Raw genomic sequence first — 17,113 nt, 5'->3', positions numbered from 1 at the left:
GAAGGAAGGAAGGAAGGAAGGAAGGAAGGAAGGAAGGAAGGAAGGAAGGAAGGAAGGAGATATACTTTACCAGGCCTATTGATCATTAAGCAGGTGGCAACTGTGTCCAGGAGTGCCTTTTACCAGCTTTTAGCTGGTTAGCCAGCTGCGGTCTTTCCTGGACAGAAAAGATCTGACCACAGGTACATGCCATGGTTACATATAGATTAGATTACTGCAATGCACTCTGCGTGGGGCTGCCCTTGAAAAGTATTTGGAAACTTCAGTTGGTGCAAAGTGCTGCAGCCAAGATGCTGACTGCAGAAGGTCATGGGGATCACGTCACTCTAGGGTTGCCAGCCTCAAGGTGGGGCCTGGAGATCTCCCACTTTTACAACATCTCCAGCTGACAGAGATCAGCTCCCCTGGAGCAAATGGGCTGCTTTGAAGGGTGGACTCTATGGCATCGTACCATGCCAAGGCCCCTCCCCTCCCCAAACCCCGCCCTCTCCCAGATCCACCCCCAAAGTCTCCAGGTATTTTCCAACCCAGACCTGGCAACCCTACGTCACTCCAGTCCTGTCCCATCTACACTTGCTCCCAATTTGTTTCTGAGCATAATTCAAAGTGCTGGTGTTGACCTTTGGCAGTCAGAAAAGAGGAAGACCCGACATGAGATGAATTGACTTAATCAGGGAAGCCGGGGCCCTCAGTTTGCAAGGCCTGAGCAAGGCTGATAACAATAGGACATTTGGGAGGTCATTAATTCATAGGATCACCATGAGTCAGAAGCGACTTGACAGCATTTAACACATACGGCTTGTGACCAGCATACCTGAAGGACTGCCTACTCCATTACGAGGAGGAGGAGATTGGATTTATGCCCCGCCCTTCACTCGGAGTCTCAGAGCGGCTTACAAACTCGTTCCTCCCCCCAACAGACGCCCTGTGAGGTAGGTGGGGCTGAGAGAGCTCTGACAGAAACTGCTCTTTCAAGGACAGCTCTGACAGAACTATGGCTTGCCCAAGGTCATCCAGCAGCTGCAAGTGGAGGAGTGGGGAATCAAACCTGGTTCTCCCAGATTAGAGTCCGCGCACTTAACCACTACACCAAACTGGCTCTCTCATTAGGAACCTACCAGACTGCTGCAGTCATCTTCCAAGGTCCTGCTTCAGCACTTCCACCTTCTGAGGTTAGGCAGGTAGCAACCCAGGAGACAGCCTTTAGCACAGCACCAAAACACTAATTCTCTTCCCAGGGAACCTCGCCTGCCCCCTTCTGCCAACGGGTGAAGACTTTGTTTCATCTGGCATTCCCTCAGTGATCCAGTCTTCCTGCTCTATGTTTTAGCTGTTGTTTTTATCTCGGGTTTAATTGTTTTAATGATATGTTTGGTTTGGTTTTAATGGTTTTTAAGACATGCTTTTATTATGTAATTTTTAATGTGTTGGCTGCCTTGGTGGCCTTGCTGAGGACAGGAAGACAGAGTATAAATATTTACAAAAATAAGAATAAATAAGAATAAATTTTGCTACTCACATTTTTAAGTGCAAAATGTCAAATTCAAGTTTTACATTTGGAATGTGAAACTTGACCTCAAAATTGGAGTGCTTTAGACTTGCTCGGATCCCTTGATTGTTTTGGGAGGCATCCAAAATGAAATCTCCTAAATACTATCAGTTCTCAAATATTGCAAAATACCTCTGTGTGTCAACCATCAATTACTGTAATATATGACATGCTACCATATCAGATAGTTGGTAAATACTTAGCAAATATTTGAACAGTCTGTACTCGCAGTGGAGAATTCTGGTGGAAAATTCAGTTTTCAAACAGGATGGCAAGAGTTAAGAGAAAGACCTTGTGGTGTAGGTTGGCTTAAGAATGGCGTGTTCCTCAGGAGCCAGGTACAGTTTTTCTTATTGACATTTATGGTTATGGAAACAGTAATTAAGGGGAGTTATAGCGGCATGTGTTCAGTGGCCATGCCTGCATGTTCTGGCACCCACGTGCTGAGGGTTCTAAGCAGCTAGGATGAACCATTGTGCGCGGGTGGGGGGAGATCCTCAGGGAACATTTCCTCTGGTTCTTGTAGAGGCACCCCTTTCTCCTCAACAACCCTTTGACACAGGAGGAATGCAGGGAGAAGCACCCTGGGTTGCTGAAAGAGGTGTGGTGTGTTCTGTAACAATCACTTTTAAAAGTCTCAGAGAACAGTTGCAGGTATGGCCAGAAAAAAAAACTGAAAAGGGATGAGAAGGAAGTTTTTTATGTTAGAGGATGCACACGGGTAGCTTGGATTGGACGAATCCAGTGCTGTAGACATTTCAGTGTGCAGGGTAGGTTTCCAGTCTCTCACTCGGCACCTCCTTATAGCTTTGCAACCAAAACAGAAGTTAATTAAGAATAGCTGTGAACTTTTAAGGAGACCAGTGCTGGAATTCCAAGTTCTCCCTGCTTCAGATAGACTGTGCCTGTTTGGAAGGAGCTGTACAAGAAAATAAAAAGTTGTTCCAGTTGGTGTTGCTTGTTGTTCAGTGTCACATGTCTCTGACTGCCTCCTCTTCCTAGCAGTATTTAGTGGCTGATTGTGATTTATTGCAGAATACTTCAGGCACTCAGCTGACCAAGAGTGGCAATGCTGCCACTATGCCTGGCCTGCTGCCCTCAATAAGCCTCTGAACAAGTTGGTCTTCAGACAGCAATTTTGATAACAGGTTTAAGGATTCCGTACTGCAAAGATTACATCATGTAATTTTACATCATGTTCACGGCTATGCTAAAATAGCTATACTGCATAATCTTTGATGGCCATTTTGTCTCCTTGACTAAGCTGGGTCCCTGTTGCCCTCATCTAGTCAAAAATTACTAACAGCAAGCTGGCAAGGTGAGGAATGGAATGAAGACACTGAGAGGAGCAGACCAAGGAGTGGGGAAAAGAAGGGATGAAGAAAATATAGGCCAGTAGAGATAAAAGGCAAATGTAAGGACAGCCTTTTGGAAGAAGTAGCATGAGGTGGTAGGCCAGCTCCCTTCTTCTCCCTGTACTCCAAACTGGAGAGCCAGTTTCGTGCAGTGGTTAAGTGTGTGGACTCTAATCTGGGTTTGATTCCCCACTCCTCCACTTGCAGCTGCTTGATGACCTTGGGCAAGCCATAGTTCTGACAAGAGCTGTCTTTGAAAAGGCAGTTCTGGAAAGAGCTCTCTCAGCCCCACCTACCTCACAGGGTGTCTGTTGTGGGGAGGAGAAGGGAAAGGAGTTTGTAAGCCGCTCTGAGACTCCGAGTGAAGGGTGAGGTATAAATCCAGTCTCCTCTTCCTCTTTTTCTTCTTCTTCCATTGCCAATCAGTTGGCAAGAACTAGGTTAGGGTAACTATGGGATGCCCAGCCGGGGGTGTGGGGAGGCCTTGTGGTACTGAAGGTAAGATAATATAATGGTTGTGTCTAGGACTCCCATCTGGCTATCTTTTCATCAGCATGAATGGGTTTTCCTGACCTGGCTGGTCACCAGATTTTGGGGGAGGGGGTTTCTCTTAGAAATTGGGAGAGAGGCCTTTTTAAAGAAAATCTTTATTACTTGTTTCCCTCATGGTCAGAATGACTTGGATGACATTGGGTGAGATTACTTTCTGATCTATTCTGAAGTGATCCAAAGCACTGTGGTCATGAGGGAAATAAGTGCAGGGGCAGTTACAGTTTCAGGTCTTCCATAGGTAATCCGTAGGGTTACCAGCTCTGGTTTTGGCAAATTCCTGGAGATTTGGAGGTGGAGCATGGGGACAACATGGTTTTGGGAGGGGAGGGACTTCAGCAGGGTATAATGCCATAGAGTCCACCCTCCAAAGCAGCCATTTTCTCCAAGGGGATTTATTTATTTATTTATTTATTTATTTATTGCATAAAAGGGGAGTGGTGGCACAGAGGATTTATCCTCTGGTTACAGTAACATATGAACTGAACAGAACTGCTGTCAGTTCTAGCCCGCGCTGGTGTGAGCTACCAGCCTTGTCCCCAGCTTGCCGTCCACCCAGCGGTTCGAAAGCTTTGGCGAGTAGATAAAATGGGTACCACTCCTTAGAGAGGGTGGGCACACTAAACCCCCCTGGTGGGGGGAGGTGTTAGCTGGCGAATGTCTAGCTCGGAAGCTCGGAAACCTGGAAAGATCTCTTCGGCATGAAGAAGCCTGCGATGGGCCAATCCGGCCAGGCGGGGGCAGTGCGGCGCTGCGACTCGAAGCAGTCCTGGAAAAACTGACTTCAACAAGCCAAGCCGAGTGAATGCCGTCTGGAACACGTCTAAGTCTACAGCTGAACAAAAAAAACGTCGACTGTAAACGTGTGCGACTTAAAAGATTTATATGTTGTCCTCCCTTACCCCCTATGAATCATTGTTAGTCCCCTGTTAATATGTGTAACTGTATATCGCTCAGAGTCAGCAGCTCTGCAGAACTGAGCGATTAATAAATCGAAAGATATTATTATTATTATTTATTTATTTATTATTATTATTTATATCTCCGCCCATCCCATCAACAGGCTCAGGGCGGGTCACAGCATTTCAATAAATACAATAAAATTTAAAAGACATTAAAACATATAAAAACAGTAGTCATGCTTGCCATAGGGAGAATCCGGCCCATTGATGTAACTAAGTATGGCCAGTTATCAGTGGGTGGAAGACCGCAACCTCGGGGGGGGGGCATATGTGGACTCTCTGTCGTCTGGGCAACCCTAGAATCAGGGCTAAGACTTGATCTTTAAAGGCCTATACTGGTATGAAACTGACAGCGATTTGGATGGTTTACTGATCTATTTAGGTAAGGAAGAAAACAGTGAATAAAGAGATTTGGCAACTTGTTTTCAGTTTCTGTGTGTGTGAGAGAGAGTCTGAAAAAGGAAGGTAAAGTATAGGATTAATTTTTCCTTTGGGTGGAGTGAGGTGGGCGACAGAAGAGTGGGAAAGGTACCTTCAAATGCTCCAAATACTCTGAGGTTTTAAGAATGGTGCAGAATGGGTGTGAATATATAAGTCCCAGTTTGCCACTTTTCCTGGATGGCTTTGTATAATTAAGCTGCTTTCTAACAGCGAGGTGAAAAATTTGTTTCCGACATCTCACTTGGTCTCATTGCCAATTTCCTGGAGTGAAATTGAGAGCAACACGTTTTACAGCCTATAAATTTAAACTGACGTTTACTAGGTGCCAGGAACAAAAGTAGGGGATGGGCATCACCTTAACAACCTCCTCGCCAAACTCTGGAGGCATCGGCTGCAGAAATGGAATGCTGGATATGATCCGATCATCAGAGAAGAAAAAGATGAGGTGAAATTGCACATTAAAAAAAAATTGGGCTAACTCGTCATACCAAGATGTTACAAGACCTGCTTCCCAACAGCATTGAACCTGGGGCAAATAATCTGTGTAGAAATGGTCTTCATTCCAGGGACAGGAAAATTCAGAGCAAAAGCAAAATGAATTAATATTGGACAAAAGAATGGTAAGGAATCACAGTCTCAGCCCCCCTCTCCAAATTCCTTCTTCCCAGATTCTCTCATCTCTCCTTTCTGACCTTTAAATGATTCTCAGCTGTTCTCAACCTTCTGTGGCATATTCAGCCCTCATTAGAACAGTTGTTTGAGGAGGGAGGGTGTTTATAAATTAATTTACAAAGTCATATTTTTTTCTGCATGCTTAGAGAGTCTCCCAAGTATGGAGAGAGCCCCCCTGTATCTGTGGGTGGTCTGGTTTTGCTGCTTTTGTAATTGGCACTTGTGCCAGCCACTTTACTTTTAGATGCGGCCATACTGGAAAGGGTTTGGGGATGCTAGAGACAGAAGCTCAGCTGTAGCTGGGGAATTAAGAAGACTTGCAATCAGAGGTTTCTCTACTTTTCCCAATCAGCAGAAGTTTTGCAGTTCTTCTCCTCAGTCGTCTGGATCCTCAACTCCTCCTTGGTTTATTTTTGTTTTGTTCTGTTTCCCTGCATCAACAAGATATGAGGCATATTGTTTACAAAGCAACAAAAAAAAATCATTTTATAAACCCAGCAAGTCTCAGCAGAGCTTCTGCTGTGGGGAAAGTCCAGTCCATGCCGGAGAGGTTTTAAAGGCAATTACATCCCGTTTTATAGCCAATTATATTAACATAACTAATGATGAATTAGGCAGTATATGTACATTATTGCATCTTCTGTTAGCCATGTAAACTCACTCAATTAAGCAACAAAATCCAAGTTGATATATGGAAAACAGAGTGTGTCTGTCTTTACTTCTCTTGGGAACATGGATAGACAGGTCAGAACATCAGAGAGATATTTTCAGAGTTTGTGTCTTGGGGAGGAACACTCATATAATGAACCATGATGTAAACAGAAGAACAAAGGGATGTAAAACAATTTGGGACATGCAGTTGTTCCCCAAAGGTGCTGCCAGGAGTTATGCAAATGAGGTCCCAGACATGGTCCCCCCCCCCTTTAAAAAGTAAATGCATGGGGAAAGTCATTTCAAGGTATATTGTCACCCGAAGCAAAGTAAAACTTGACTCCTTCTCCTCTTCTCCATGATAGTGCCTGAAAATGGTTCATGGAAAGATGAGCAACAGTTCCATGAGATACAAAGTAAGCCAGGTTGCATATGTGTGGATGAGAGACGGTGGTTTTCCCAGGATGGTCTTAGGGATGTGAGATGTAAATCATGATTTTCTTCCCAAGTTCTTTCATGGAATTCCCAGCATCATGTCATGTTTGGGTAAGAAACCCATCTGTGAGGTCTGGCATATCTGGGGAGATGATGATGATGATGATGATGATGATAATAATAATAATAATAATAATAATAATAATAATAATAATAATTTCCATTTATTAATCGCTTTCCCCAGTGGGCTCAAAGCGATGTACAGTTACTCAGTATAGACAAGGGACTAACAATGTTTGTAGGGGATAGGGAAGACAACATATTCATTTTTAATTGCACGCGTCGTCACTGCCCGGTATAGACGTCTTCTGGCTTGGCTCCGTCATTTTCCGCATGGCTCCTTGTTGGCCAGGCTTCAGGATCTGTATGTCAATCGCCACACTGCCACCGCCTGGCCTCAACATCCATTGCAGGGATTCTTTCGTAGCTGAGAAGCTATTTTGCCTTCCAAGCCTCGACTAGATGTGCTAGTCTTACCACCCGTTCCTTATTTCAAGGAAGTGTTGCTTATTCATTTATTGCAGAAATACTCACGGGGAAGAAGAGATGTCCCAGAACTGCAAAAAGCAACTTTAATATATTACAAGGATGGCATATTCTAATAAAGTATGGGCTATGTTCTGACATGGGTTAGGCATCATTTTCTTATGGTCTCTTAAATTAATCTGTATTATTCAGGTTTTGCAAGGGGTAACCTCAGCAGAGGGATTCAGAGGTGCGGAATCTTTGCCCTTGATTTCATGGGCTTGTTTTATTTATCTGTCAGGAGGGCGATATATGCTGCCATTTGGCCAAAAAGGCCTCTAAGACAGCTAAGAATAAAACCAAAAATATACAATAATATATTAACATTAAAACAATTTTTTAAAATTACTAGTAATTTACAAAAGAAAGAACAACACAATGTTAGAGTAAGTCATTGGGATAAGTTCTTTCCCTTCTGCTGTCTCCTGTACTCGTTTATTATGCAACTGCCTATCCTACATTACCTTCTGTAGTATGTGAGTACATTAACCATAACAGTTTTCTTGCATACCCTCTCCCCCTATGAATGTTTAATAGGATGTTTAATCTCACACTAGATCTGGAAGTACATGTTATGGAATAGCTGGTTCAGACACATTCAGCAAGATTTACTGTCTGCAAACTGTAGCTCTGGGGGGCCAGAAGGGAAGTTAAGGTACAAGCGTTCTGAAATCTTCCCAAAACCAGGGCTATTTTTCGGCAGGAACGCACAGGAATGCAGTTTCGGCTGGCTTCAGAGTTGGCCACACCCACTACAGCCAAAACCTCTGCATGTGTGGCTACAAAGGGAAGGACTGGAGAGCGACCCCCCCCCCGGCAACTCCGAGGTGGGTGGGCAAGGGGGCCCCCTGGAAGGATGTGGCCCAATATGCTAATGGGTTTCTGCTGTTGGGTGTGGCTTTTTATGCTAATGAGTTCCTGCTGGGCTTTTTCTACCAAAAAAGCCCTGCCCAAAACACAAAGTAGGGACGGCATTTTGTCAGGGATAGGTACCAGAAAATAGAGATTACGCCTGGTATATATTTTATTTTATTTTAAACATTTTAATGCTACCTTTCCACCCAATTTGGGACGCGCAAGGTGGTGAGCAATCAAAAGCATTAAAACAAACTATATCACAATTAAAACAACAAATAAACACGTAATCTAGAAGGCGGTCAGTGAGAGAATGCCAAACCAAACAGAAAAATGTTCACTTGCTGGTAGAAGACAGTGATAGAGGTGGACAGACAGATCTCCCTGGGGAGGAAATAGAGAGCTGGGATTAGGGATGCCAGCCTCCAGGTGGGACCTGGGGATCCCCTGGAATTACAGCTCATCTCCAGACTACAGAGATTAGTTCCCCTGGAGAGAATGGATGCTTTAGAGGGTAGTCTCTATGGCCTTGCACGCCACTGAGGTCCCTGCCCACCCCAGGCTCCATCCCCTTAATCTCCAGGAGTTTCCCAACCTGGGTCCGGCAACCCTAAACCCCTTCCCCTGCCAGTGGCCAGGGGGGACCCGGCAACCCTAGCTGGGATCTAGGAAGGCGTGTCTGTCGTACATCCCCTCAGTCTGCCAAGACCAGATGAGCCTGTTGTTCCCCCAAATCAACTAAAATAAGCACATGTCCAGTTTTCCTCCTCTTGGCATTGACACCAATCCCAGCCATAAGCAAACACCTCTTAGGCCTGTATGGGAGGCTGGCAAACCAAATTCTTTCAGCCTACTATAATTAGCAAAGCTGGGTCTGCCTCTGTTAGGGCTCTAGTTGATGCCATAACTCATCCAAGATTAGTGGAGAGAGTCACTGGTTTGCCATGGATTGAGAATCGCAGGCCCCAGTTGCCTAAATTACTCCTTCTTTCTTCCTACAGAAATACGTGAGGCATTCAAAGTCTTTGACCGGGATGGCAACGGCTTCATCTCCAAGCAGGAGCTAGGCACGGCAATGAGGTCCCTTGGCTACATGCCCAATGAGGTAGAGCTGGAAGTCATCATCCAGAGACTGGACATGGATGGTAAGGCTCCGGGCTCTCCTTTTTCTGTTTGTCTTCAAACCAAGCCCCAATTTTCCCCCTTGTTGCATTTATTGCTAACTATGAAGTAGGTCAGATTGGTTTGTGACACTGACTGGGTGTGTTTTGCCTCCTTTTGCAGCCTGGCTTACTTGCTTGAGCCATCTGGACTGCTGCATATTCTACAAGGCACCTTAGTGTGGTTCCAGCCCCTACTCAGCCATGGAGGTCACTGGGTAATCTTGGGCAATTGCTCTGTGTTTAGCCTGACCTACCTGTTGCAAGGATAAAAGGCAGCTGCTTCTGAATGGGGGCTCCTTAAAGATGCAAAGGCAATATCTTGTGGGCTCTTCAATGGTTGCCAACGGCCTGGAGAAAACTGTCCAACTCCCTTCCCTTTAATAGAGGCTTAACAGGATGTCATTTACTAGGTGATGCTGTTGACCTCCCTGCCATGAAAAGCTTCATCTGCCCATTTCACACATTCAACCTCTCTTAAAGGAACAGGGGTTTTTCATCCCAGCCTATTGGCAAGGTAGACTCTTTTGAAGGACCCCCTGCTTTGAGAAGGTGGAGGAAAGCCAGGAAGGGCACTTTGCTTGGGGGGAAAGGTGGCTTTTCCTTTCAGTTTCCAAGGGAAGGGGAGGGTTTGTTCCCTATGAAGCCACAAGGAGAAGTTATCAACCCCAAGAGACATTAAATATATATATATATACATCTGTGGATGTGTCCAAAGCAAGGGCAAATAGCAGTGGCACCTTTCTAGGGTAATCTCAGTGCTTTCCTAATCAGTTAGTTAGTTCAGGACAATCCAAAGTTCACTTGGTTTGGGGGGGGGGTGTTTGGTCCCGTTTACAACCCTTTGGGAGGTGTGTGAGCCCCCACCTGCATTCTGATGTGGTACTGTCCAGACTCAGATTACCATTAGCAAGAAGAAGGCCTGAGTGTGGAATTCAGGTGGACGGGGTTGTCAGCACAGTCAGGGTTATGGCAAAGACTGAGTCAATAGCCTCACTGTGACAGGATCCAACTGGGCTTCCTTTAGGGTTGCCAGCCTCCAGGTAGGGCCTGGAGATCTCCCGCTTTTACAACTGATCTCCAGCTGACAGAGATCATCTCCCCTGGAGAAAATGGCTCCTTTGAAGGGTGGACTCTATGGCGTTGTACCATGCTGAGGTCCCTCCCTTCCCCAAACCTTACCCTCTCCTGGACCCACCCCCAAAGTCTCCAGGTATTTTCCAACCCAGAGCTGGGAACCCTAGCTTCCTTACTGATGTCCCAAGCTTGTAAAAGAATAATGGTGTACATAATCATAACAATTAGGAGCAGCAAGAACAACAGAGGTCATTATTATTATTTGTAAAGCAGCTGCTAAACACAAAAGTAGCAAAACCCAAAGTCGAGGAATTGATTATCTGTGTGCTTGGTGTTCTCCCCAGATAAGTAGGACAGTACAGATTTGTAAATTAACCCCTGTCCTACCCACCTGCTCCATCTCCTGTGTTATCTACAGGTATAAACTTATTTACTGATTGTGGGAACTTTGCCACTTCTTGTAAAAGCAATAAAATTGAGGACACGTACATGGGCCAATTTTTGCTGAGAGCACTTTAATCGGATCACAGCCATCTTTTAATTTATTTATGAAATGGAATTTTAAATTTTTTACTGCATTATGTTTTAATCTTTTAAATGGTTATACTGGTATGTCGCAAAGCCTCCCAGAGCACACTTGTGGGATGGGGCAGGGTAAAATTGAATAAAATAAATAGTAAATAAATAAACCAAAAGAAAAAAAGACATCTCAGCCTCAAAAAAAACCAGTCTAGTGAGGCGTGAGCACAGAATGTTGAGAGCAGCTGAGAGTTAAAGGAGAAAAAGAAGGGGAGAAGAAATCAATCTCAATCCCATGAGAGTTTATGGAAAACCAGGGGAGGAGCTTCCTTGCAGACCCCTAACCTGTAGCAATAATGATATTGTATCCAAAGAATGCTTTTTGGTGCTGAGTGGAGCGATTTGCACACTCAGGCTGTGATCACACACACTAAATAATCCACTTTCAATGCACTTTTAAACTGGATTTTGCCAGTTCACACAGTAAAATCCACTTTGAAAATGTATTGGAAGTGGATTATTTAGTGTGTGTGATTGCAGCCTTATAGGGCTGCCAAATCCCCCCGGGGGGCGGAAATCCCCCCGCCCCAGAGGCCCGTTCCCAGACGCTGGGGAATTGGGCCCCGGGGGGAACCCCGCCCCAGTGTGCACGTCACAGGGAAGTGACGTTATGACGCCGGGCACGCTGGGGGTTTCTATGGTTTTCCCTTGTATGGTCGTGGCCCCGCCCCCAGCATGCCCGGTGTCATGACGTCACTTCCCTGTGACGTGCATGCGGCACACGCACGCTCCAGGAGCCACACAGGAGTCCCCCACCGGAGAGGCGAGTAACATTTGGCAACCCTACAGCCTTAGTTCAGTAATCCTCACATAAATCAATGCCATTGGTCAGTGTTGGACATGTGCAACCATCTCTTTATTTCTATTGAGTTTAGTGTGTAAGACAACCTCGATAGAGTGTGAAAAATCCTAAACAGGGCTGTTTGGAAGTAGATCCCATTTTATTCAGTGGTGCTTACTTCGTGCACAATAGCAACCTTTGTCGCTGAGACAGGACTTGAATTCAGGACAACTGGGCCACAAGGAAAGGTTGCAGACTTAACCACTATGTGGCATCAGCTCTCAGTCAGCCATGTACACAGTCTTACTGTAAGCCTTCAGGTTGTATCTGGTTTTGTTTGTGGTTCAGAATTCAGGGAATAAAGAAACCTAGTATATACAAAAGAGCAGGGGAGTGGCCAGGTGGAAGGTTTGTTGGAGGATTAGGACCAGGTTTTTATTTTATTTATTAAACTTTTATCCTGCCCTACCGGCCAAGGCCAGCTCAGGGTGGCTAACAACAGATAAAATTACAAATTACATATGGATAATAAATACAACTTTAAAATACTATATTAAAACCAGATATAATAATAAAATGCTAATCTCCTGGAGAGTCACTCCTGATCAAGGTTGAACCCCAGGGCACTACTTTACGGTGTGTGCATCAAGGTCTGTAACATCCGATAATACGTTTTCTGCTTTGATTGCGGGCAACAAGTTCTAAGTGTGGACGGGTAGCCAGAAGATGAATTGCTGTGGTCAGAATGAAAACCGTCCCCTCCGTCTGTTTACAACATTTAAGGAAGGCATGTTTTCACAGACATGTTTAATGTACTCTTCACATGTGCTTTAGACTACAAACCTTTGTAGCTTATGCTAAATAATTGTCGTGGCTTTCCTGCACAGCATTCTGGAAACTGTAGCTTGAGGAGGATGAGATGCTGAGAATTCTCTGTGAGAAATACTTAGCCTAAGTGCAGAACTACGATTCCCAGGATTCCCCGGGGAGAGAAAATGCCTGTTAGATCAATTTAGGTCTGTGGTATAGATGTACTTTTAAGTGCCCTCTCACCAGAAAGGAAGTGGAAAACAACCAAGAGGACATGTTCTGGTTTAAAAGTCTTGCTGAACTCTTGAACGCATTATACTAGAGACACCAAAACTGGGACAGGGACTCTGGGCGTTTCTGCACTCTCCTTTTAATCCATGTTTACCGCGGTGTCCTCCAAGCAATTCTGCACTAAAATTGGATTCAACCTTCTATTTAACCCACTCCCCCCCCCCATTCTGCACTAAAATTTAGTTCAACCTTTTTTTTATTCTCCCCCCCCCCCCATTCTGCATTGCATTACCTCTCTTCAGTGGTCAGCCCGGTTTCAGCCTGCTGTTGCCCCGGGTTATTTGGATGCTGTTTTGCCCTGGACTTAAATTGCCTCAACTCGAACACTGAGGAAATCTAGAGTGGCAGGCAAATGCGGAAAGGACCTCTATTACAGTTTACACCAAAACATTTTTAAAAAACAAGTGGTGCGTTCCAACATTCTATAGAGACATACGTTAATAGGGAGAAATAGCTGTGCCTAAATTGTCATTGCACTTTTAGGCTTCATGAACATCATCATCATCTGGGTTAATAGCAGTCATTTGTAAAACTGATTAAAGCTTGATCAAAACTTAAAACTGAAATCCAGGTACTTCAATTCAGGTAAAACAGAGCTGATCCTAATAATAAATATTAAGTGTGTAAATATTCAGAATTGACTGAATATCAGTTTTGATGGAGAGTAGAACAGATCCGTGTTGCTCTGCCAAAACTCCGTATGAGATTCTGCAAACCACTCCAGGCCTAGAGAGAACTGCCTCATTGCCATGCTTTTGTTTACCAAGGAAGCTCACACATTCCTTATGTGCTAGTGGCATCTTGGCAAATGAGACAAGGTTTAATGCAACCCAGGGATATCCCCCAAGTCACTCTTTACTCTTCCCTTGCCTGCTTTGAGGCATGTAGCAGGATATGCAGGTGGCAGTATTGCCCCCTTCCCCAACACATGCACCATGCACCAAAGGCCATGCACAGGAGGCACTTCCCAGGCCATACAACACTCACCTTTCAGGTATTTCCAGAACGGACCCAGGACCCAAGTAAACAGACAGCCAACTGAAAAACCATAAAATGGTTCATTAACAATAAAGTTGATTAAATGTAAAAGGACATTATCATCAAATACAAACCACAATTATCATCAACTTCAAATACAATCACAACCTCAGCTTATAAATATAATGCTAATGTGATTGACAATATAATGATAGTAGACACTTTTTTCATATGTCTTCATCAAATTATTATGAAAAAGACCTTGCTGATCATCAGGACACAACATACCAAAAACTGGGAAGCAGCCTCATCGCCCTGAAAATGTGACCCATTCCGAAGTGGAGCAAAAAATGGATTCCTCTGGCATATCCATCCACAGGGATATCTATTTTCTGTTATAATAACCGTAGCTGTAATAACTTCTGGCCCATAAAACAGTTCATGAATAATCATAATTGCTATTGTTTTTTGGGGGGGTATTTTGTGTATATTTTTATATGTGTGCATGTGTGTCCATGCGCCTGGAAGTCCCTGGCAACCTCTGGTGACTGACCCCTACCGGGGGCCTGGAGAATATTCAGAGAGGTGGCTGAATAAAGCCTGCCCCCGCCTCCCACCTCTGGTATTTCGAGGAGGTCTCCCATCCAAGTACTTGCCAGAGTCAACCCTGCTTAGATTCCAAGATCTGATGACATTGCTACTGTTAATAGACTATTCTAAAGTCCTTTGGTTGGCTGTTCTAGTGGTTTATTTAGATATTTATACCTCCACTTTTTCCCCCAGCAGGGACCCCAAAGTACCAGCCTTCTCCATTTAATCCTCACAGCAGTCCTGTGAGATAAATTAGGCTGAGAATGACTGGCCCAAGGTCTCCCAGGGAGCTTCCATGGCAGAGGGGGGATTCAGACCTGGGTCTCTTGGATCCTACTCCAGTTCTAAATACTATACCTCAGAGACTGTGGAACTTCTCCTCTTGTTCATGCCCCTGGACCTGGAACTTGCCAGAAAGCAGTAGATTCTGGGCTCACTTCAGAAATACTTCTACCCCTGCTGGAAGCCATGTCTCTAGTCAACATTATTACTGGGGCAGGAGTTTGCTTGATCCTTCTTAAATCCCAACGTGTGTGTATCTGTGTGTTATCAAATGCTGTCAGATATTACATGTCAACATGCCGGTGCTGTGGAATGTCAAATACTAAATCAAATACTGCGATATCCAATATTCTGGAAACATTCAGGCATGTGGAGAATATTTAACATTACAAATTTACTTTTTGAATGGAATGTTTAGTGGCAAGCTCATTTTTGGCAGCCTCTTAATGGGTTTGTAAAAAAGGATACCCATAGTGAACAGAGGGGTACTCCATGGGAAAAGACTACTTGCCTTTGCCTAAGTTAACTCCCACACCAGATGTACATCTTCGTAAGCTTCCCCGATTCATTTCAAAAGAGTTGTATAGCAGGGCTTTCAAGTCTTGATCTCCCTTCCTATTTATTTATTTAATTTATAGTCCACCTTTCTCGTGGAGAGTCAAGGTGAATAACAACTAAAAACAATGCAGTAAGAATCGTAGAATGCTCACAACCAACAATAACTCCACAATGATTGTAAACAAAATTAGGAAACCTCGCACAGTAAAGTACAGACAATAAAGCAGGAATTACAAGATTGGAGAACAATGCAGCGAAACATTATATTGCATACAATAAACAACATCATAATGCTGGGTTACAGAATTAGAAAACAAAGCAATAAACACAACGTAATATATACAATTATGACTGCTTGAAATTCCACTGACACTAACTACAACCTTACTCACTTTATAAATATGCCCTTCTAAATAATTCCATTTTACACATTCCGCAGAACGAAAGGAGTGCGGGAGCTTTCTTGACCTTGTCAGGCAGGCTGTTCCACCAGGTGGGAGCCTTGTAAGAGAGCACTTAGATACAGGCAGCTGTCATTCTTACCCCATTTGCAAGGTGGCACCTTCAGAATACTTTGCTTGGGTGAGTAGAGCTGCTGCAGCGGACCATACTGGAAAAAGCTATCTACCTTAAGTGGAATAGCAACCAAAACTCCATCCCTCCCCTAACCTTGGGGTGGTAACATGAATGTGCAAGAAGGAAGCCTTTTGCCTCTACTTTCCCCACCCCCTGTCTTCTGCTTCTTTATCCCCCTTTTCCCTAACCAGAATCCCTTCCTGCCCTCATGCATTCAGCCCTTATGAACATCCTCTGTTAACCCGCCTTCATTATGCTCCAAACATCCTCGGTTAATGTGCCTTCAGTGCGACCACAGCCAGAGCTATTACACATTTCATGTCACCAGCTAAAGCGAATATTTGCCTTTGATAGAGAATCTCATCCCGGCACTATGGGGGGGGGGGAAAGTGACAGATCAATAAAATACAGCTTATAAATTTATCTTAGTGGGACTGTTCAGAAGTGTTTTTTTTCCTCCTCTGCCTGGACACTTCAGGAGTGGGCAGTGGGGAAGCTGGTCCTGATTTGATGGAGGCAAAGCGGAGGCCCATTGGCTTTGGGTCCTGGACTCACTGAGGAGGAGGGAAAGGGCCCGTTCACAGTGATGGTAGCACAGAAGTTTGCAATTCAAGGGGGTGATTGGAAAGGATTCTTAAATTAGGGATTCATTCAAAATTCCCTCTCCCCCTCACTTTTTTCAGTCTGGGAGCTTTGAATTACTTGGTTTCCAAGGTAATCAGGGTTTTTTAAAAATTTCCAAATATGCACATGTACAATTTGCCGCAGCTCTTGATTCCTTCTGTTCCAGTGTATATTTACTCTACTTCCCCACCTCATTTTATCCTAAAAGATTGGATCGCGAAGCAGTTGACAGCAATTAAAAGCTAATACAAATGCTCATTAAAACCAACCATTAGTGAAGTCTTGGTTCAGGCACTGTGGAATGGTTCCTGGCTGCTGCCTCCTCTCCTTCTGGGTTAAAGGATTGCAGTTGGGAGCTGAGAAGGAATGGTCTGTCAGCTGCAGCCAGATCCAGGTATGACAGAAGGGTACCTGGCTGCTGCCTCTGTTACTTTTTGTCGCTCATTTTATTTTTAAAACCTCAGAATCAAGAGAGAGGACATTCCACCATAACTGAGAATGCTGGGAAGCAGTCATTTTAGGGAAATAAAGCAAATTCAGGAACACACAATTTTTTTCCCTTCCCAAATTTGGTTTCAGTTACAACTGATATCTGTGATCTTTTGAAAATCTGGAGGGGTGAGATGCAGGAAACAACCCTAAGCAGGCCTGCTCAGAAGTAAGTCCCATTTTATTCAATGGGGTTAATCCCAGGAAAGTGTTTTTAGGATTACCCCCCAATCCCTTGGCTCTTAAAACATTTGCCTTCTTTC

General features: G+C 44.4%; 1 protein-coding gene across 1 annotated transcript in view; it reads left to right on the top strand.

Moving 5' to 3' along the window:
• The window catches only part of CABP7 (calcium binding protein 7), an 87,681-nt gene that overhangs the window by 58,874 nt on the left and 11,694 nt on the right, over positions 1-17,113 (top strand). The window contains exon 2 of the mRNA XM_015425340.1: positions 9,056-9,199. Within this exon, the coding sequence (XP_015280826.1) occupies positions 9,056-9,199 (144 nt within the window). The remainder of the gene's footprint in view (positions 1-9,055; positions 9,200-17,113) is intronic.

Source organism: Gekko japonicus, unplaced genomic scaffold (assembly GCF_001447785.1).
Source record: "Gekko japonicus isolate JY-2015 unplaced genomic scaffold, Gekko_japonicus_V1.1 scaffold135, whole genome shotgun sequence".
Taxonomy (NCBI): domain Eukaryota; kingdom Metazoa; phylum Chordata; class Lepidosauria; order Squamata; family Gekkonidae; genus Gekko; species Gekko japonicus.
The sequence above is the reverse complement of the archived record's forward strand: the minus strand, read 5'-3'. Positions and strand labels throughout refer to the sequence as shown.